Raw genomic sequence first — 23,399 nt, 5'->3', positions numbered from 1 at the left:
TAATGCAGGTTTGCTGATGAATTCTTTCACACTTTGTGTGTCTGAAAAAGTCTTCATCTCATCACTTTTTAAAGATATTTTAAGAATTTTTGATTGATTGTTTTGTTCCTTGCAGCACTTTAAATATTTTGTTCTACTCTTTTCTAGCCTGTATTTTTCTTTTTTAAAATGAGAAATGTGCTGTTATCTTTATATTTGTCATTTTGTATGTAATGCATCTTTTTCCCCTCTGGTTGCTTTTAAGATTTTTCTCTTTATTATTTGTTTTAAGCAGTTTGACTATAATATGCTTTGGTGTAGTTTCTTTCATGTGTTCTTGTGCTTGGGGTTTGCTGAATTTGGATCTATGAGTTTAACGTTTTCAACAAATTTGGAAAATTTCAGCCATTATCTCTTAAAATATTTTTTTCACTCTTCCTATCTCTCTCTTCTCCTTTGGGAACCTCAATGATACATATATATATGATTCCTTGAAATTCCATAGTTCATTGGTGCCCTTTTCATTTTTTTAAAGTCCTTTTTTGTGTGTGTGCATGTTTGATTTTGGATAGTTTTTACAGCTGTCATCCAGTTCATTAGTCATTTTTCCTGCAATGTCTGTGTTGTTGTTAATCCTATGCAGTGATTTTGTTTTTCCTTTTTTTAAAAATTCAGCCATTGTAGGTTTCATTTCTAGAAGTTTAACCTGTGTCTTTAAAAAGATATGAAAAGATCTATCTCCTTACTTAATATGGACAATCTTTCTACTAGCTCTCTGAACATATGAAATGCAGTCATAACAATTATAACATCCTTGCCTACCTATTTTTATATCCATGCCATTTCTGGGTCAGTTTCAATGAGTTTTCTTCCCCTCATTATGGGTTATTGGGTTGTATTGTTTTGCTTTTATGTTAACCTGGTAATTTCTGACTGGATACCAGGCATGGTGGAGTGATGTTTATTTCTGTCTTCTCATAAACATTCCTGAGTTTTGTTCTGGGATGCAGTTAAATTAATTGGAAATAGTTTGGTCCTTTTGGACCTTGCTTTTAAGGTTTGTTCAGGGCTCAGAGCTGTGTATAATCTATGGTTAATTTTACTCTACTACTGAGGTGAGACTTTAACTAATATCCCTGAATTATGAAGTTTTGTTGTTTCTGCTGAGAACAGACATTATCCCCATCCTTCCACAGAGTTCCAGGCACTGTTCTCTCTAATCCTTTAGATAGTTCTTTCTCTGACCTTGGGTCATTCAGTCATATGCATGCACTCCTCTGTACTCAACTCATACACAAGGGAGAGAGCTCTTCAGTGCTCCAGATTTGTGTCTTCGTGCAGCTTTCTACTCTAGACTATCTTGGCTTCCTTGGACTTTTAGCTATACCTCCTTCAACTAGGGAGACAATAGGAATCTGCCTGTGTTCTGTTCCCTGTATTCTGGCCTGGAGACTCTCTCCAAGCAGTAAACTGGAGCAATCGGGGGCTCATTTTCTTTTCTTGTCTTCAAAGATCATTACTTTCTGAGGCATGATATCCAACATCCTGGGAGATACTGTTTCATGTAATTTATTCATTTTTTTTTTTCTTTTTTAAAGTCTCAGGTGGAGGTAAATGTGGTTTGTTACCTAATCTTAATCAGTAGCTAAAGTCTCCTACTTTTTGACTGATATAATAAATGTGGCAATATACCTCACTGCATATACACCTTTGATTTTGTGTATGGATCTATTTGTCAAATAAAGTATCTAAGGTGTCTTTGTCAGATTAAACAGTAAATGCATTTTAAGTGCAAATGATTTTGCCAATTGCCCTCCAAAAAGCTTTTACAATCAACCTCCTACTAACAGTTTTTGAGTATGCCTACTTTCCCATATCCTAAAGGAGATCAGTCCTGGGTGTTCATTGGAAGGACTGATGCTGAAACTGAAACTCCAATACTTTGGCAACATGATGCGAAGAGCTGACTCATTGAAAAAGACCCTGATGCTGGGAGGGATTGGGGGCAGGAGGAGAAGGGGATGACAGAGGATGAGGTGGCTGGATGGCATCACCGACTTGATGAACTTGAGTTTAAGTAAACTCTGGGAGTTGGTGATGGAGAGGGAGACCTGGCGTGCTGCGATTCACGGGGTTGCAAAGAGTCGGACACGACTGAGCGACTGAACTGAGCTGAACTTTCCCATATACTCTGAACACTGAGTATTATCAAATGTGTTCATCTTTATGACTTTCATAGGTAAAAAAGTTAGTTTATTTTCACTTCTTTTATAAGGTTACACATCTTCTTACATGCTCACTAGTGACCAGTACAGCTTTTTTTCTGGAACTATTTATGTCCTTTGAATTTTTAGAAAATTGATTTTTCATTTTCCTACTGATTTGTAAGAAACTGTGCAGGAAATCAACCCTCTATCATATGAAGTACAGTTTTTCCCTTTGGTCAGTTGATGGTTTCTCATTGACTTTCCTCAGGTCTTTTTTTTTTTTTGCCATGAATAATTTTTAATTAAAAAAAAATGTAGTCCAAGTTATCAATATTTTTCTGTATGTATCAATCTTTTTCTAGACTTCTCATAGCTCCTGGATATATGTACATATACACGTGTACATGTTCTGTTCTCCTAGTGTACATGTATACACATGAAATTATACATGTATACAACTGAAATTAGGTAACAGGCTGCTATACTGAATTCATGTTTTTTATGCTGATCAAGACCTCTGTTGGGCAACTGTCTTTGATTAATAAAACACAGAAGATACAGATTATTACTTGTAAATATAGTTTGGCAAACAAGAATTTCAAAGCATAGAGGAGAATAGTGGTATAATAGACGGATATTTTGGGGAATCACTGACTTTAAATCACAGTCTTATTTTCCCCAAGATGGACTCATCTTTAGAGTTTGCTGGGAAGATTGAGTGATGATATGAAACCAAAAGTGATGATTATTTTAAGACATGTTGGTTGGTTATAAGACAGTTCCTAAATTCTGGAGCCTCCCCTAAAAACTCCAGTAACTTCTCCCCTGCTCCCCCTCCCACTGACCAATGTAATTACTGCTGGGGTCATAAACATACTTAGAAAATACTTTGTACCTTGTTACACTTTCTTCATAAAATTGCCTAACTGTAAGTTTTCTGTAAGTTCTATTTTCTCAACCAGGCAGTCAGCTACTTGAAAGCAGAGCCTTGGCAATAAACTTCCCCAATACTGAGCTTAGATATCTATAGCTGAGTTGTACTGAGCTTAAAACATGTGCTGTTGAAGGTAGTAAAACTGTATAGAATCCACCAAACTAGGAGAACAGAATCCGAGAAGAAAGTATGTTGTTTATTTGCCTAGGGATGACACTTGTCATCATTAGGCATTTGACAAAAATGGACTACTGTCCAACAAAGGAAAATAAATGCGTGAGGCCTGACAGGAAGACCCCTCCAAGGAGGACATGAAAATTGCTAAAACGGTCAAGTCTTAGCATAGCTGGAGTGAATAAATTACCAAGGAACTGAAAAACTGCATACCATCATATTTTCTTAGGGGAAAGGAACTAACTTTCGGTGAGGGTCTATGCTATGTGATGGAGAAGGAAGAGGATAGCTAACATTTAATGCTTATCATGTACCCAGCACTGTCCTAATAAACACTTTCCATGAATTAGCTTACTGAATCCTCTTAAGTCCATGAAGAGGATATTACTATTCCCACTGCACAGGAGAGAAAACCAAGGTTCAAGGACATGCACAATTACTTGGGTGATATAAGAAGGCAGGTCTACCTGACTTCAAGTCCAGCCCTTGACTATGCTGTAGACTATCCACCTCACGTCATCCTCAAGAGCAACCTCAATAGAAGCTTTCCCACATTGCTGATGTGGAAACCGGAGTGTTGAGGTAACCACCTACTGGCCTTCTGGGTCTTTCTGACTCTAAAGCTTAAATATTCCTCATTTGCTATGTGGAGTCTTCTGTCCCCGGCTTCTCCACCTGCTTGTCCCAGTCCCTCTATCCCTGAACTCTCTTTCCATCTGCTCCCGACACACACACTAAAAGGAAAAAGCAAAAAGGTTTTAGTCACACTAGAATAGTCAATGATGAAGGAACATGCTCTCCATGGTCATCTGTCTGTGTCTGCCTTGGCTCATGTTATTTTCTGTGCCTACTTATAAGATATCTCCTTCCTTTAAACCCATCCAGGTGAGTTACTTGCTCCTTTAAGGCCCTCCTTGATTTTCACCTCCCTTCCTGAATCAGTTGTTCTGACTCGGCCCTTACATAGTACTTTCCTTACAACTCTGCTCCTATAGTCCTTCCTCATACTCTGACCATTTCCCCATCTAGACCTCATCTAGCATCTTATTTAACTGTGGTATCATCAATGGCTGGCACAGTGCTCAGGCATGGTGCACAATGAAGGAACCCAATAGCTTGAGAGCCCACAGGTCCCTATATAGCACTTGCTATTGAAAAGAAAGCAACTGCCAGGTTTGCAACCCCACTTCCAAAGTTGTACAATCACCACTTGGACAGACAACCTACCTGGGCTTGGTTATTTTCAGGGAGGATTGAGTGTCTAAGGCTCCTTGAAAGGAAACTGTAAGCCTCAAAAAGCACGTTACTGATATATGGGATCTGTATGAGCTTTTAATGGCACAGAAGAGTTGGCCTGATGCTCTGACATCCACTCAGGCATTAAGACTTTGCTCCTAGTAGCTAAATTATTTTGAACAAATCATCTCCTACACCCTTCCAACTCAAATCTCTGTATGTTTGCTACCCTTTGTATGTTGCATACCCTCTGTATGTTTTTACCAGTCTTTGAAGACCTCATGCCTTTGACTACCACAAGGCAATCTTAGTCACTTTCCATTAAATAACTGGAAATGCTCTATAGTAAGTGGGTCTTAGGAAGCATCATTATGAACAAAGCTAGCAGAGGTGATGGAATTCCAGTTGAGCTATTTCAAATCCTAAAAGATGATGCTGTGAAAGTGCTGCGCTCAATATGCCAGCAAATTTGGAAAACTCAGCAGTGGCCACAGGACTGGAAAAGGTCAGTTTTCTTTCCAATCCCAAAGAAAGGCAATGCCAAAGAATGCTCAGACTACCAACAATTGCACTCATCTCACATGTTAGTAATGCTCAAAGTAATTCTCCAAGCCAGACTCTAACAGTACCTGAACTGTGAACTTCCAGATGTTCAAGCTGGATTTAGAAAAGCCAGAGGAACCAGAGATCAAATTGCCAACATCCGTTGGATCATTGAAAAAGCAAGAGAGTTCCTGAAAAACATCTACTTCTGTTTATTGACTATGCCAAAGCCTTTGACTGTGTGAATCACAACAAACTGGGGAAGATTCTTGAAGAGATGGGAATACCAGACCACCTGATCTGCCTCCTGAGAAATCTGTTTTCAGGTCAAGAAGCAACAGTTAGAACTGGACACGGAACAACAGATTGGTTACAAATTGGAAAAGGAGTACATCAAGGCTATATATTGTCACCCTGCTTAACTTATATGCAGAGTACATCATGAGAAATGCTGGACTGGATGAAGCACAAGCTGGAATCAAGATTGCTGGGAGAAATATCAATAACATCAGACATGCAGATGACACCACCCTTACCGCAGAAAGTGAAGAGGAACTAAAAAGCCTCTTGATGAAAGTGAAAGAGGAGAGTGAAAAAGTTGGCTTAAAGCTCAACATTCAGAAAACTAAGATCATGGCATCTGGTCCCATCACTTCATGGCAAATAGATGGGATAACAGTGGAAACAGTCACAGACTTTTGGGGGGCTCCAAAATCACTGCAGATGGTGACTGCAGCCATGAAATTAAAAGAAGTTTGCTCCTTGGAAGAAAAGTTATGACGAACCTAGACAGCTTATTAAACAGCAGAGACATTACTTTGCCAACAAAGGTCCATCTAATCAAAGCTAGGTTTTTCCAGTAGTCATGTATGGATGTGAGAGTTAGACTTTAAAGAAAGCTGAGCACTGAAGAATTGATGCTTTTGAACTGTGGTGTTGGAGAAGACTCTTGAGAGTCCCTTGGACAGCAAGGAGATCCAACCAGTTCATCCTAAAGGATATCAGTTCTGAATATTCATTGGAAGGACTGATATTGAAGCTGAAACTCCAATACTTTGGCCACCTGATGTGAAGAACTGACTTATTTGAAAAGACCCTGATGCTGGGAAAGACAGAAGGTGGGAGGAGAAAGGGATGACAGAGGATGAGATGGTTGGATGGCATCACTGACTCAATGGACATGAGTTTGAGTAAACTCTGGGAGTTGCTGATGGACAGGGACGCCTGGCGTGCTGCAGTCCATGGGGTCGCAAAGAGTCGGACACGACTGAGCAACTGAACTGAAGTTGCTCACACAGGGCTACATGGGAGATCTCAGTAAGAAGAGTAAGAAAGCATCAGTCACTTTCTCCCACTATTTGGTTGTGGTAATTGCTGGTAAACTGTTGTTCCATCATTTTGGGTCCCTTGGATTTTTCATTTTATCTTGGCAAAACCAGTATCTCTTACCTGTTGAGGGAAGGAGAGTTAAGTTGTGGGGTCTTCCCTTTCTTTGTCATCAGACTTAGCTGTGTCACACTTTGTCCATGAAGGACTGGGGGTACTAGGAAACTATCAGAACACGTGTAGCATGAATGCTGGGGTTAAGGGCAGATGCAGAAGAGCAGTCATAAGGCAAAACTGATTTTGAGGATTAGTTTCAGTGTCCGTAGTTTATGTGAAAGTTGACAAAAAGAGAGGTGTAGCTGTCAAGTCATGAGGTCCTGCACTTTATAGCTAACAGTGCAGCCTATTTGTTATCAAACACAAACTGAGAAGTTGCAGTTGGTTCAGTCTTGGCATACAGGCCCTTACTATTTCTTCAAAGTCTTTTTGACATGCCATATTTAGACTTGGAATAATTCTGAAACACACGAGTGAGAAGCTTTCATAAAATGAACCCAATTGCTAATTCTTTTCAACCAGTAATGGACTTTTTTTTTTCCCTTCTTTTTAATCAGGGCTTCCCCTTCCTACCTTTCAGGTCTTACCCCACCCTTCCTGCCTTATGTTCCAACTACATCTGCCTCCTCACTGTTTCTGGAACAAGTCATCTGAGCCCTAGGGCCCTTGGATATGCTTTTCTTCGCCTATGTACCTGCTGAGTTCTTTCTTTCCTGTGCTCTGTCCCTGATGATTCCTTCTGCTTCAGCTCGAGTCACTTCCTCTGAGACGCTTTCTCTCACGGCTCTTCTCAAAGAGGCCCCCCACTCTTTATCACATCCACCAGCTGTCTCCTACTTACCCCACCCCATCCTGTCATTGGGCAGAAAGCTCATTACATAGTCCCTGCACCTGAAATAGATCTCTTTCCTTTCATCTTGTCTAGTATACTTAATGCTACCCCAGTCACCACCCTTGTTCTGATGGCACTATGGATGCAACATGGATCGATACTTCAGAAGGTTTTCTAACAATGCCTTAAAAAAGGTTTCTGTTAACTCTAAGTATATCAAGAAATTAAATTAAAAAATCACTTTCCAACCATCTGAAATTTTATTTTAATGTTTCTATTTCAGTTGAGCTCCTAAAATGTAATAAGTACATCATCATTAGAAAGGCAGAGAACAGAGACATTGAGGTTTATTAAATGTTTGAAAGACTTAATTATCTCTAAGATTTCCCTGATTCCGTCTGCAACTCTCTAATTCTCTCATTTTCAAGAAAAACAGTCATCTTGATTCTATTTCATCACTGAGATTCACACAAACTATTTCACATTTCTTAATTTCCAAGCAACACTTAAATTTTTCAGACTTCTTTCAAAACAGCTACAGGGAAATCCCTGATGATTTCAGCTGACAATTCCTTAATCAGGAAAAGACTTTAAATGCCAATCACCAGAAAAGTTACAATTTACAGGAAAGAAAGGGGAAATGCTGACATATTGCACAACACAGCACGGATAAAGCATGGTTTATGAATTGAATGGCATACTCATGCTGACCATTTTATAAAGAATTTCTGGTGACATCATAAACTATGTTAGAGCAAATGAACTGTTTCTATTGTCCATGCTTCTGAGAGTCTAAGGTGAAAACAGAATTCCCTTCTTTGGAGATTTTATGGGAAAAATGAGGTAACAATTTGTGTACCTTTTCCCTGCCCCTATACTTCTACAAAGATTCTGGGTTTTCAATGAAGCAAAAGACTGAGCTAAAGGGAATTCTTATTTGATGTCTAATTTCATCCAGAATGATGAGAGTGCTTTTCTTCTACATTTCTATTACTTGGTAGAGGAAAGGCATGATCTGCTTCTGCCTCTAGCTCTGGGTGTTCAGATCCAAGTTCTCCGCAAGGGTCAAGTGCTACAGTAGGGTCCCCAGGACAAAATCCTCCCCCAAGTTACAAAAAGAAGATAGTCTGAAGGTAGTAACTACCAGGATGTAACTGTGACCCCCAATTAATCTGGTAATAAAATAAATTAGGTTTCAGTTGTTGTGATTATGTAACATCTTAGAGATGAGATCACCACGAGCAGTGGGTTTTCCCCCTTGGAGTCTATATAAATTCATCAATAAACTATACTCTTTATTAACACTTTATTTTAAGTGATTACAAACACAAGGCATTTCATAAACATATTTTGTCATTTGTTACATTGTAATTCAGCAATATGATGCAAAAATTATAATCTTCAGTAAATGAACAGGAAGTAAACAAACATAAAAGAAGAAAACCTCCAGAAGGCTAAAATAATAGATCAGTGACTCAGTCCCAGACTCAGCCTAAACCTCCATTCAGACTGGGCCTTAAATTGTTTACTCATTAGAATGGTATCAGCAGAGAGTGAAAAATGACCAGAGAATGAACAAGACACTGGTAAGTATACATAAGACTAAGAAAAGGGGCAGTGAGCAACTGAGTATTTAAACGTAATTATGGAAAACTTAGAAGTAAATGATGATATCAGCCTTTATTCTGAAAACCATTACTGAATATCCAAAATAACAATGATTACAAATTTCTGTTTAACTGAATAGCAATGACCATCACTTCTTGGCCACTCATAGGCTAGGTACTGCTCCAAGAATTCTCTACACATTATCTCTTTTGAATCCCCATGACATTTCCATAATGTTCCAATTCCCATTTTAGGGATAAAAAAAATTGAGGAGCAAAAAGGTTAAATAACTTGCTTCAAATCTCACAGTGGAAGCCTGGGAATGGAACTCACTTCTGACACCAAACTGAGTTATTAACCAATGATGTATCTTCTCTATTTGGGTGTTTTGGAGCTAGTCTCTCTGAGTACCCTTTGGGGCTCGAACAAAACATTTCAAGTATTTTCAGATGCTTCATCTTACTGATTACATAAGCAATTAGAGTTTCCCAATAGAAAGATACTATCTATTGTTTCTGTTGAATCACACTTCATTCCACTGCACTTTTGCTGCTTAAAAAGGCGGATGTCCCACCTATCAGAGTAGACATGAAAAAGACTGGCTTCTAACCTGTTTTATTATCTTTCTGAGGTTCTCACAGCAGAGTTTTAACATTTTCTTCCTAAAAATCTTGTAATCACAGACTAGTGCCTCTTGTTTTGACAGTCCAATCTTATTAGATCATGTTCTAGCTCAGGCCTTGCTCAATATTCTGAAATTTCAGACCTACCAAAGCTACTAAAAAACTTTTCAATAGAGGAATCCACGACCTCATGTGAAATTGGAGTCATGGGAATTTGAATGAACTAATAAAACATCTCTATGGTAGACCGAAACAGTGATGACAATGGAATGGATGACTAATACGCACATATGACTTTTTTATCCAAAGCCCCCAGTGTTCAATGCATTTTTGTAAACTGATTAAACTTCTGCACAGTAATAACCATGCTTTGTACTTTCATGACACGATTCTTTCATGAACTGCTGTGCGCCGGCCTCATGTTAGCACGCTCTAATTGCCCTCAGGTGGCTGGCAGGTGGTATGAGAAATGTACTCTTCCATCTTCAGAATAAAGAAATGGTACAAAGGAAGAAGAATTTGAACTGGGCTGGTTTCAGGAACTGAGGTATGCCTGCCTGAATGGGGGGGGGGGGTGCTGTAGAACCTTGTGGGCGAGGGCTGGCCATGCAGCTCAGAAAGAAAGGCAAATGAAATTCCCAATGAAAGCAATGAACAAATACTTGGGCACCCATTACCTTTGTGTCCTGTGGCCCCAGGACTCGTGGAAGTGAAACATGTATCTTACTTCCCTTCTAGACCTCCACCCTCCCTTCCCCAGATCCAGCCCATAACCTCAAATCTCTCAGCAGCCAAAAGCAGATGACTAAAGACAAGGCCAGAGGGTTCACCTTTGGGTAGTCGTTTAGCCTGTAATACTGGTACTAACCGGAACAGCATAAAATTTTACCATGAAAAAGGTTAGAGGACAAAAACTGTTCTCTGACTCAGGGAAAGCATCAGGCAAGGATAATTTTCAAATGTGTGATTTTTAAATAAATGACACAAAGAATGTTTTACTTGCGATTCTGTCTTAAATCAGAGAGCAAAGGCCTGAGACTCAGTATTTAGCATCTTGTTACATTTGGGTCACCAAGTGTAATAAGGATTTTCACTTTTCATTTGGGGTTATATTGTAAAGAGAATAGCACCAGCTCTTTGAGATTTATATATTTCAGCTCCTCTGGGGTTAGGCAATGAGCTGGTGTAAGGACGTGGGCCAGGTGGGGACTATGCAAAGTGGAGGCACTGCTCCCTGACTCAGGCAGACTGTTTCCCATGGGAGGGAAGGGAGACCTAGTGTTGTCAGATCTGGCATATTTAAAATAAAAAGTTGGAAACGTGGGTCGTTATGTGAAATCTCCCAACTGTTGTATATTGCAACTAACTGATATAAGTATACACAACCACGTGGGCCAAAGCAAACACATATGCGGGCTGGATCCAGCACACAGACTCTGGGGTCTGACCTCTGTGGCCACAGTCGTGGTTTTTAACCCGTAAGCAGTTAAAAGGAAACAAGATCCGACACATCCTCCAGGGAATAAATTACACCATTGCTTAGTCAAAAGGCCCTTTATAACTCTACCGTTTGGGATTTAGAATTTAAGTCCAGAAGTTGATGATCTACTAACTATATTAAAGTCTCCAACTTCGCAGGTTCTTGTAAGGAGGGAGGTATCAGAGGATTTTAGGGCCAAGTGAGGAAAGAGGTTTAGAAGGGAGATGTTCCAGTGGCATCACAATGAGGTCTGACCAGCTGACTCCAAGCTGGAGCTTATTCCACCTGTTTAAACATCTAGAATTTATTCTCTGCTGCTCTTAGAGGCAAATGAGCCCAAGAAACGTGCTAACCGGGGGCTTGCAGTTGGCAGCTGGATAGGACTGACAGAAAGGTTCGGCTACAGAGAAAAGAGTCGCATTCCCCTTCTGATCTGAGAACACGCTGCGGAACAGACAAGGCACGAGGGTGAGCTGGGTGGGTGCCCACCAACTTATCATCCACGAGTCATCACACCATACACCATGCTTTCAGCTATCTTCCCATATTGCTCCTGGAGGATTTCTAAACATAACCATTGCACATGTGTTTGGAAGGAAGGAAGTTTCTATTTTAAAGAAGAGAAAGTCCCTTGTCTCTGGCTATGGGGCTTGAAATCGACTACCTGCTCCATTCTGCCATGGCCCAGTGGTCCTCAGTGTTAAAAGAGAAGAGGGAAATAAATGCTGGACTCTTCCCTCCATGCTAAGTGACAGGGGAGCTGACCTGTGACTGATTCGCAGTGGGTTGGGAAGATTGATCTTCACTGGCCTGGCTACCATCTTCACATACTGTTCCCTCCACTAGCATAATACAGCAGTAACGCTCGCACCTAAACTTTATGGTTGGTTCACTACATACGCCAGGTACACATGCTTACTGTGCACATGCCAGGTACAGTTCTAAGTGCTTTAGATAGATTAACATACTCCTCACATAACCCTAAGGATGGAGGTACTATTATTACCCTCATTTTACACACGTGGAAACTGAAGCGCAGAGAGGTTAAGTATTTTGCCCAAGGTCACACAGTCAGTGACTGGGGGACTAGGAATTCAAACCCAGACAGTCTGGCTCCAGGGTTGGGCGAGATAACCTCTCAAGAGGAGGAATGGATCTCAAGGTAAAAGCTTTGAGACTGAGCTACTTACAGTACAATATGAAGGTTTGGCAATTTTCTGTTCTGATGGCAAAGAAATTTTCTGTTTCCCCGTTTTATGCAGGTGTCAGAGTGATCCAGGAAAAGAAATCTAAGAAATTTCAGGGTACACATTTGACTCTTAATATTTGCTACAGTGGAGTGCATCATATCATCATTTTATATGCAGAGATGCAAGCATGGTGGGGAAGGAGACACAGGCAGGCTTCAGCAGAGCACTGGGGTCCCAGAAGGGGTACGGGGTGGGGCGCCACAACCAGCTCTCTCTTGGTGGGCCTAGTTCCCTGTGTGCCTCTCTGACTGTGCAGCTCTGGCTGTGTGGAGTGCAAGGCTGTGATTAAAAGATAAGTGGTTTTTTTTTTTAGTATAATGTGGCTCCTCATGGCAAGCCAACTACTTCATCTGGTACACAACTGAAAAAATTGCAACACTTAAGAAAAAACTGTCTGTGGGAGACTGACTTAGAGACCGTGCCTCTGCCTGCCTCAAGGACTTGCAGAATCATCTTCCGTAGATTGAATTTTTGCCTTACACACCTGAAAAATCCAGCTTCCTGCATAACCTGTAGGCAAATTAATTTCAGTATATAAGAAAAAATTTTCTTGTAATCATTCTCAAGCATTTCTTCAGAAACAGAATCTATAGTTATTTCTAGGTCCAGCAACTGTTTTCCAAATCTAGCTTCAGAGTCAATCCTTTATAGGACTCCCAGAGAACATCCTGTGATAATCCAGAAGCCTATACTGTAATTGACAATGACTTGCTACTGTTTAATTGCTTTCTTATCTAGGGATCTTCATTAGACTACAAGCTCTATGAAGGCAGGGACCAACTTTTCATGACTGGTATGCAAGAACACTCAATATCTAACTATTGAAAAATAAAGGCATTCAAATTTACATACCAAAGCACAGGGCTATACTTTGGTCAGAAAAAATTCCACTGCATATAGGTATACGAGTGTTTCTAAATTCCTAAACTAGGTGAGCATTCATCTTCTAACCTTCATTTTCTTAGGGTCTGTTTCTCTTTAACTAATACACCCCTTGCTGAGTGATCTCACTCATTCCTCCATGCCAACCATATGCCAACAACGCCCACATTTTTATATCTCCCCCAACCCCTCCCCAAAGCTACAGGCCTGGTTTTCCAACTGCCCTCAAGATATCTCTGCCTGACATAAGTGACTCAAGGTTAACGTTTTCAGAACTATGTTTTATCTGCACCCTCCCAACCCTCCTCCATTTCCCCTTCTCTGGAGTAAAGGCGTGTTTCTTGCTGCAGTTTCAAGTGAGGCTCTGGGGTCAGAAAATATATATCCAAATCCTCGGGAGACAATGACTGTCTGCACGGCATCGGACTTCTCTGAGTTTAAATTGTTACAACAGTAAAATGGTCCAACGTAACTGACTCCATAGAGTTGGCATGATGACTAAATCAAATGATACATTAATGCCTTAGCTCAGTGCCAAGCATAAAGTTTCAGCCTGCAATAAAACAGTGCCTTCTATTATTCTCTGTTCTGGTTAATTCAATATCTCCATAAGCTGGAAAACTTAAAAGTCATCCTTTACTTCTGATAATTCTTTTACTCTGTCTTAATTCAACTAGATCTCAAACTTTCTCAATTCTACGTTTAAAACCTCCCCAACCTGGATTCGTCCTGCATCTCCATGGCCACAGCCTTCACTCGGGCCCTTGTCTCTGTCACCATTTCTTTGCTCATTCTTCCCGTGTTTCAGGTCTCTCTACATTTAGCCCACACATCGCAGTGACCCCAAAGTCATTGTTCTTAAAACCTACATGAATCATTTCACTCCCCTGCCTAAAAACCTTCACTGGCTCCCAGAGGTGCAGTCCACATCCACATTTCTTAGGAACGGGGTGGAAGTACCACTTATATAAAATGACTTGTCAGGATCTTTATACACCGATTTTCACTTACTCATCACAACAATGTCAAAGAAAAAAATAAATTTGTAAAATGAGGCTATTCACTAGCTACTAATGGAAATCCAACAATTTGCCTATGTCTGTATCAGTCAGAGAAACTGGAATTCACAATCAGGCTTGATGCTAGCTTGTACATCTGTCAGTACAATGAATCCACATCTTATCTCAAGAATGAACTCTAAAGTCAAACATAAAATAAAAGTTTCATATGACTCGAAGTCAACTTGACCATCTCTTAGAAAAGTTGAGCAATATCTCTTTCCACGTTAGAAAGAATGCTGTTTCTTTGGCTGACACAAGATGAAGCAGTTGACAGGCATCACCTGTACTATTTCATTGTAATCATTGTCTCTCTCCATTTTTGCTGAGTACTAACAGTTGGATTTATGTGCAGCAACTGGAATACATGGCTAACAGAGTACCTAGAGTGTACCACGAGAGAACATTACCTATCCCTCACAAATAGCTGGAGGAGGCAGAGACCACATAATCTGCACATATTAGGCAACTAATTTACATACTTCTTGGAAAATTAATCCCCTCTATTCTTTATCATGGGGCATCCCTGGTGGCTCAGACGGTAGAGAATCTGCCTGCAATTCAGGAGTTCTGGGTTCAATTCCAGAACTGAGTTGGGAAGATCCACCAGAGAAGGGAATGGCAACCCACTCCAGCATTCTTGCCTGGAGATTTCCATGGACCCGAGGAGCCTGGCGTGCTACAGCCCATGGGGTCGCAAAGAGTCGGACATGACTGAGTGACTGATGCTTGTCTGCTTGCTTCTTTATTTTAGAGTTCAGCTCCTTCAACAATCATCACAGATTTCAAAATAGCTGAGTATGGATTAAGAGGCTTCTGGGTAGGTCCTTACTTAGTCCCACAATTTGAAAAACAAATGATGTTATTCCCAGCAAAACTTCTGTCTGTCCTTCACATTCTGCACTGCAGTTTGGACTGGAAGACACAACCTGACTTTGGGGTGTCCATTCAGTTGAGAACAACTTCTTTCATGGTAAGGAGTCTGAGTTCCCATGGGTTCTTGTGAGTCAAAGCTGAACTGCAGGTTCACGGGTGGGGACAGCTGCTCTGAAAAGTGCCTCATTTTCTGGTCTAGTGTGGTTAGTAACAGGAAGTTGAACCTTTGGTATTTTGGGCTTTGATTCTACCCTGCCCCGAAAAAGCATTCACCCATACTAGGGTCTTTAAATATGGCGTGACCACATTTATGGCGTCTGTTGGAAAAACAGAGGACACTCGGAGGTGTGAGGCCAAAGCCTGAACCCTGTGTCCTACCACTTGGTGTCCCTGGAAAGCACGTCTGTGTGGGGACCACTGTGTACTCTGAGTCTCCGTCTCTGATGTCCAGAGTCCTTTGGAAGCAAGGGCACCCGGTTTCTAACCAGTTCCTAGGCAGTTGTCAAGGAGATTCTGAAGTTAGTTCTGCTACAATCAACTTGGTGGCAAACAAGTCCATATGTGTGTGCCTGTGTGCTCACTAGTGTCCGAATCTGCAACCCTATGGACTGTAGCCCACCAGGCTCCTCTGTCCATGGGATTTTCCAGGTAGGAATACTGGAGTGGGTTGCCATTTCCTCCTCCAGGGGATCTTCCCAACCTAGGGATCGAACTCACGTCTCTTGGGTCTCCTGCAATTGTAGGCAGATTCTTTACAACTGCACAACCTGGGAAGCCCCAAACATGTCCGTATGCTCATTCAATTACAGTACACAGATCTGGGTTCGAACACTGCCCCAGGAAGCCTCCCTAACCCCTCTTATCTCAGCTTCCTCCCTGGGGACAGTGTCATTTGCCTTACATCATCATTCTAATCTGTTCTCTCTCTTTGATCCGAACCAGATAACTCAGGTGAAGCAATTCTACAAGCTCCATAATCAGTAGTAGTTGCTAGAATTCCTCGTAGTTCTCACTCCATACTGACCTCAAAGTCAAAGTCTTTATAAAGGTCTATGAGGCTCTGTGAGAACGGCCCCTTGTTGCCACTCTGATCTCATTTCCTGTATTTCCTCCCCCTGTTCATTCTACACAGACCTCTTGGTCATTCCTGGAACATTCTAGGGCTCTTCCTCTGCATGGACCGATTTCTCTCATTTTTTTCCAGATGTTCAGAACAGTGCTCAACACCTAGGACACACCTAACAGACATGCATTGAATAAGTAATGAATGAATAAATGAATAAATTGCCTTGTGTGGTCAACTAACAGCTCACAGAGCATTCAAAAGTGTGAAAGTGAAAGTTGCTCAGTCTTGTCCGACTCTTTGCTACCCCATGTTCTATACAGTCCATGGAATTCTCTGGGCCAGAATAGTAGAGTGGGTAGCCATTCCCTTCTCTAGGAGATCTTCCCAACCCAGGGATGGAGCCCAGGTCTTCCACACTGCAGGCAGATTCTTTACCAGCTGAGCCACCAGGAAAGCCCCCAGAGCATTTAAGCTTGGTACTGAACACCTCACTCAACTGCACAGGTCTTGGTATGTTTAGGTCCCTTAATCTGTCCGCTAACACTTAACAAGAAACTCCTCCAAGTGCTTTCTATGAATTAGTTCATTAAATCCCCACCTTCGTTTCTAGTCCTTACTTTAGAGAAAACAAAGTACTGGAAAGCAAAGCAATTTGCTGAAGGTCACCAAGCTGATAAATGATGTAAGCTGGCTGGTGGGAGCCAGTGGCTATTCTTACTTTTGGCCAAGGGACCAACCTTTTGGGCTGATGACTGCTTTGAATGATGCTTACTGTCCGGCTCTCACTGATTTTACAATCCCCTTGGGCTGCCAGCCATGCAGGCGGGTGATCTTCCTCAGGGCCCCCTCTCTCCCCCGCCCGTGCACACTCCCCAGCCAATTCTGCTCAGGTTACAATGGAGAAGGTCAGGCCAGATGGGTAAGGCAGACTGCTCATTTCAGGGACAAAAAGGCCCACAGGGTTTTGTTGTTTTTTTCTTATAGCTTCTACTTCACAAAATCAGCTAATCAAGGAGACCCAGAAATGAACTTTTTCTTTAACAGTCAAATAAGGATGGGGTTTGAAGTCAGTAAGTCAGGACATTATTTGCAGCTGATGCTGCTGGTTAGGTTAAGGGGCTACAGAGGCCACGGGAAGGTCCCACTCCCTTTCACCTCGTTGGTGTCGATCCATCCTTAAGACTCATCTCAGCACTCCAGGTCTCAGGAAGCCTTCTCAGATGAGCCCCATGCTCATCCCATGCCCACTCTGCCAGGTTGGCCTCTTGTCTACTCCCCAAGCAACAGTACCTCACTCCACCATACTGTTTGCTGACCTGCACTAAAACCGCCTGCTCCTGCCTCCCCCACAGGCCGGACACATGAGTGGGGGACGGTGTCCACTGCGTGTTTGTCTCCTTCGTGCCTCGTGAACAATGTTCCGCAGATGACTGCTGAACGGAACAGCATCACTCTGCTGAGGCAAACCCCTGACATCTTCCGAATCGTCCCTGTTATCTTTGATCTGGCTCAGACTGAGACCTGAATGACAAAGCCCTTGAAGTGACCCAGTTACGGCCCACGAGGGGCAAAACTATGGGGTCAAAGGAACAATCCTCAAACTCCATGGCAACTATCCTGCCATGCACTCAAAAGTCCTCCCTCTGTTCTCAATGAAATTAACTAGCCCCCGAGTCTCCTTAAATAAATGTGTGAAAGAAGTTGTGACATTTTCTCTAGGGGGTCCTCCTTTCTCTTTCAAAAGGCAGCACAAGGATAAACGATCTCCTCTGGATTTAGCACTTTTGATGAGAAGCCACGTCAATCAAAATACCTATAACCTCTTGAGTCTCACCGTATACAGATTTAAAACTGCAAAATATTTGCATGTGATGCTATTCATATTTTTAAGGGTTTACTTTTAGAATAGTTCACTGGGTCATAGTAAAGAAGCCATCAAAATGAGGGAAAAAATAATGTCACACTCCCTGTGACTAGCACCAGCTATTCATGAAATATACCGCCTTGAATATCAATGCAGATAAATATTTCAGCAATAAATGGAGAAAGGAAGTGCATTTTAAAGTATCTGAAAGGAACAGCCCCCTTGGGATTATGAAGTCAGACTCTTTAATATCATCCCAAACTGAATCCTACCCATGCTGACTAATGCTGTAATGAATTTTGCAGTTATCAAGAAGATTAATTAAGAAAAAACCCACCCTGCTTATTCTTAAGCAATGTTGACATGAGTCTCAAATTGGTGACAGCAAACCACATACCACAAAGTATTTAAATGAATCAGAAGTTCCGGGTGGAGCCTAAACTTAAAAAAAAAAAGCAAAACTAAACCCTCAGATGTTAAGAGCCACTGGTCATGTTCAATGGCATTCCTTTTAATTCTTACAATAAACTGGCCCATTTTTACAGGTGAGGAGACTAAAGTGAAGGCAGTTTAAGGAAAGTCTCTACACCGGCTGACTTAGAAGGTGCAGCCACAGGACTGGATGCTCTGGCTAAGTCAACAGAGTCTAGAGGCTGGGAGTGGGGTCTCTGCAGCCAGAATGCGTGATCTCAAATGCCGGCTCTGACACCTACGAGCCCAGTGACTTTGAGCAAGTTTCTTCACTTTGTGTCTCAATCTTCTCATCTGTAGAAACGGAGATATCAGTAGTACGTATTTCAGAGGGCTGTGGTCAGAATTAATGAGCTAACTTATAGAAAGTGCTTACAACAGTGCCTGGCATACAGTCAGCATTATTTTTGCTCTTATCTGACTTCAAAGCCCATGCTTCTTCTCCCTCATCAACGGTTAAGCACATATACTACTGTTTTGAAACATTTCGCAACTGCCCACTGTAAGTAACAAATAAATGTTTGTTAATTAAAATATTCCACCGTGTTTCACTCCAGAAAGGGTTAGTGTTGAGAAAAGCAGGCATCACAGAACACAACATATGGCTCAACAAAAGAAATCCATTTTCACCATTGAGAACTTCCTGAAAATGGAAGGAGCTGTCTGTCCCAGGAAGTGCCTTGATCAAAGATGACTACTTAGTGAAGATTTTATACAGCAGATTAAAAAAGGGCTACCTTCATAGCACAGGGGAAGGACTGAGGGAGATAAACTCCAGGGAGTCTGTTTTACACTGGAGAAGATTATTGGCTTAAAGAGCTGCTTTTTGGCAAGGCTCTTTTATAGGAATGTTACTTCAGCTATGGTATACTCAGACACTTACCTTGACTAAAAAGCATGAATGGTATGAAATAGAGTCTGTTAAAAATAGGTGTGTGGGAAGTGTGTGTGTGTGTGTGTGTGTGTGTGTGAGAGACAGAGAGAGAGAGAGAAAATGTAAGACTTGAATTAATTCATTGATTTTAGTATGTCTCACAGTAAAATGGCCCAGTGAAGTGATCACAGTAATTCAACTGAATAAGTGGCTATAAAAACTTCATGCTTACAATCAGAAAGAAAACACTTCCTGAGTTTCTATATCTACTCTACATTTTCTATGCAAAATAAGTAATCAGAGGTGCTCGGCGTTCTGAAGGAAAACCAGTATAATATTCTTTTTGTATTCTGATTTCTTAATAGAAAAGAACAAACAAAAATCTCTGATCTGTTTTTGTTTCATGAAAGATACACCTTGGCCTTTTCCTATAGGAATAACCAGCCTTGAGTGTGCCTCTCCTAAGTAGTTATTGCTTTATGTTTATATGCAAGAATATAAGAGGGAAAGGAAATCATAAAAGCTTTGGTAAAAACTACCATGACAAAAATAAAAACAAAAACCCAAACTCTACTACAGCAAAACTCATCAATTTGCTTCCCTATTTGAGGTCTGCTATCTCTTTCATTCATTTATATTCTTCCCCACATTTCTTCACTGCCCACCCTTCCACTCCCTCCACTGTTTCTCGCATGTGATTTGGTAGAGGAATGGGGAGGCCATAGTACTCAGTATGACATGTACATAAGGGAAGCTGCTTGTTGGAGAGCTCAGGGTTCACAAGCTCTGGATAAGGCAAGCACTACATCTCATTAAACCTTGGTTTGTGAAATGGGGAGATGATAACAGTACGTATTTCAGAGAGCTATGGAAGGAATTAAATGAAATGATCTATGTAAAGTTATTAGTACAACCCCTAGCACATAGTCAATGCTCAGTAAGTGCTAACCAGTATTATTTTTTATACTCAATAGCTAATCATTGCAAAAATAAGAATCTGAACTATAATTCCTACTTTTATAAACACGCTTCAGTTCGTCTTTGATAGTTCTAAAGGCACATGGGCAGGGTTATGGGGTAGTTGGAGATCTTCATTAGAGGCAACAATTATCATTCGGTCATGACATACTTGAATTTTAGCCAAAATAATATTTTAGGTAACAGAATGCTCAAAATAGAATTTACTAAAGCTTCAAAAAACAAACCCAGCTCTATAAATGTATAATGTTATTGCTTCCCTTTCCCTTGTGGGAGACAAAAGTCAAGCTCTGCCCATGAGTCTGACTCATATACTTCCAATCTCCCAGGCCCCCCTCAACCTCACCCCAAACCAAACTACAAAAAATGCACATTAAAAGTTGAGGAACAAAGAAGGCAGAACATATGATGATACATTATGAAAGGATTAATTATCCACTCTGAGTTATTTTTCCTTCCCTCTTTAATTCCTTCCTGACCTACTCTGAATTGTGCTAACTGGACACAGACATGCAGAGACTGGGGGAGAATCTGAATCTCTGTGGTCATCCTCTCTATGGTCAGGAAACATGATCAGGCTACCATCAGGATCTCTTTTTTGGGGGTGCTTTCTGAGAAAACTCAGGACCTTCTCTGAAGAAAGCATCCTCTCAATTCTGAACAACTTTTAATTTTTTTCTTCTGTCATCAAATGGCCTTTGTGGACACACTACATATCTGCCAACTGGCAAAATCAAGATGGTGAAACTCTGATACCTTCTAAGCTCCACAACTTTTTTTTCTTTGACAGAGATACAAAGATAACCACAGTAGGAGCCTCAGTCTGTAAAGAGATGAAAGGTACAACAGGTACAGAATAAAGTCTAGGCATATAAGCAAAGGCTAAAAAATCACAGTGCTTTTGCTGGAAACGAAGGATACGGAGGCAACCACAAGTTATAAAACACTGCTTTCCCTTCTTGTGCAGCCAAACCCCGATGTCATCACAGCAACACGACATTCAAGAAAGTCCAACCTATTTTAAGTAGTTTCAGGTGACAGATTATTGGCCCACAGTGAGACCCAGACTGATGGATCACAGAGGAGAAAGTTCACTGTGCTGTGAAGCACTGCTAATCTGGACTGATAAAACCAGAAGAGACATGCATCTCCACTTTCAAGTGTTTACTGGATGACATCACACTGTGGATTTAACCAAAGTGCTGCCTAGATTATCCAGCAAATGTCACATAAGAGTACTTGAGTAGCTTAGATAAAGGTCTCAGAACACTGTGAATGAATTCATCCTGCAAAACAAATTTCCCAGATGAGTTCATAATCTTCACTTCATGTCATTTCACTTTGTATTCTTTCAGGCATAACTCTAACCCCATAAATGACATTCATCTTGTATAGAACAACTGTGGTGTTTGAGAACATCAACCCAGTAATGTAAGGCAGTTTCCATTATGTTCATAAGAAAGCATAAAGGTTGAAGCTCTTGCCTTAGGTTGGTAAAATAAATATTACAATATTAATTCATCAGGGAAACACATATCAAAACAATGAGATACCAATTCACAACCACTAGGATGGCTACAATCAAAGAGACAGATAGTAACAAGTATCGGCGAGGACGTGGAGCAATTGGAACCCTCACACACTGCTGGTGGGAATGTAAAATGGTGCAGTCGCTTTGGAAAACAGTCTGGAAGTTCCTAAAAAGGATAAACATAGAGTTACCATATGACCCAGCAATTACACTCCCAAATACCACAAGAAATGAAAATGAAAACGTAAGTCCACTTGTACATGAATGTTCATAGCAGGATGATTCATAAGTCAAAAAATAGATACAACCCAAATGACCATCAGTTGATGAAAGGATAAATAAAATGTGGTCTATCCATACAATGAAATGTTATTCAGCACTGAAAATAATGGAGCTCTGATTCATGCTACAGCAGTGATGAAACTTGAAAACATTATGTTAAGTAAAAGAAGCCAGTTGCAAAAGACCACATATGCATATTCACATGAAATGTCCAGAAGAAGTAAATCTTTTAAAGAGAGAATGTAGATTAGTGGTTGCCTAGAGCTAGGGGGATGGGGGGTAGGGGTTGGGGGTGGGTTGGAGGAAAATGGGAAGTGATTGCTAATGGATACAGGGTTTCTTTCTGAAAATGTTCTAAAATTGTGGTGCTTGGTTTCACAACTCTGTGAATATACTAAAAGCCACTGCATTGTGTACTTTAAATGGTTGAACTGTATGGTATGTGAATTATGTCCAATAAAGCTCTTATAAAAGTAATATTATAATATCAGATAGAATGAGATATGGTCATCTAACTACAGCAAGGATCACTTCTGTCACAACAGTAAGTATGAGACCTATCAGCTAAAGGCTCAAGACCTAAATAATGGCTTTCAAATGTTCATGACCTCACTAATGTTTAAAGTAATCCTGCCATGTCTACTAATCAGTATCCTTGGTAATTAAGCATTCCTCCTGTTTGGATTCCCTGCAATAATTAATTAATTCCCTGCATAAAGCTTTCCACATAGGAGACGTTCAATGATTTATTGAATTCAAGTACATTTAAAAAATAACCAACTGAAATCAGTAAATAAAAATCAAACCAAATATGGGGAAAGCTGACTGGCACTACTATAGCTACTTGCCAAATTAAACCTGGGGCATCTAAAATGCAGTCTCCTCCCCCAAATTTTAGTCAGTCATTCCTGGCTACAAAAAGATTCATGCCCTTCATTTGCCTGGGTTGCATCTCCCTGGATAAAATCTGGAACTTTCTAGGCAGGGGTTACTTCTGATGTATATTATACTAATACACAAGATTCCTTAAGAGAACAGACTCGATGATTTTAATACCTTTAGACCATGAAATTTTTGCACCTTATTTTATGTCCCTGGATATGTTCCAGTGTCTCCTAGTTTACAGGAGAATCGAATTTGTATCCTACTGCTGTGTGAGAACTGGATAAATCTTAATTATGCTGAATTGATTCACAGTGCTTTTCAGGTCTAATATATCCTTCTACTTCTCTGTATATTCATTCTATTAACTTTTGAGTTTGATATTG

General features: G+C 40.7%; 1 protein-coding gene across 8 annotated transcripts in view; it reads right to left on the bottom strand.

Annotated features, from left to right (window-relative positions):
• Positions 1-23,399, bottom strand: part of NSMCE2 (NSE2 (MMS21) homolog, SMC5-SMC6 complex SUMO ligase) — a 230,332-nt gene that overhangs the window by 41,899 nt on the left and 165,034 nt on the right. For 2 of the 8 annotated variants that reach the window (XM_065903317.1, XM_065903318.1), the window contains exon 7: positions 8,192-22,015. The exons of the other annotated variants lie outside the window; for them this stretch is intronic. In XM_065903317.1, coding sequence (XP_065759389.1) covers positions 21,954-22,015 — 62 coding nt within the window. In that variant the 3' untranslated portion in view covers positions 8,192-21,953. Of the gene's footprint in view, positions 1-8,191; positions 22,016-23,399 lie in introns of those variants that run through there. 8 annotated transcript variants of the gene reach the window in all.

This window comes from Muntiacus reevesi, chromosome 12, assembly GCF_963930625.1.
Source record: "Muntiacus reevesi chromosome 12, mMunRee1.1, whole genome shotgun sequence".
NCBI lineage: Eukaryota > Metazoa > Chordata > Mammalia > Artiodactyla > Cervidae > Muntiacus > Muntiacus reevesi.
The sequence above is the reverse complement of the archived record's forward strand: the minus strand, read 5'-3'. Positions and strand labels throughout refer to the sequence as shown.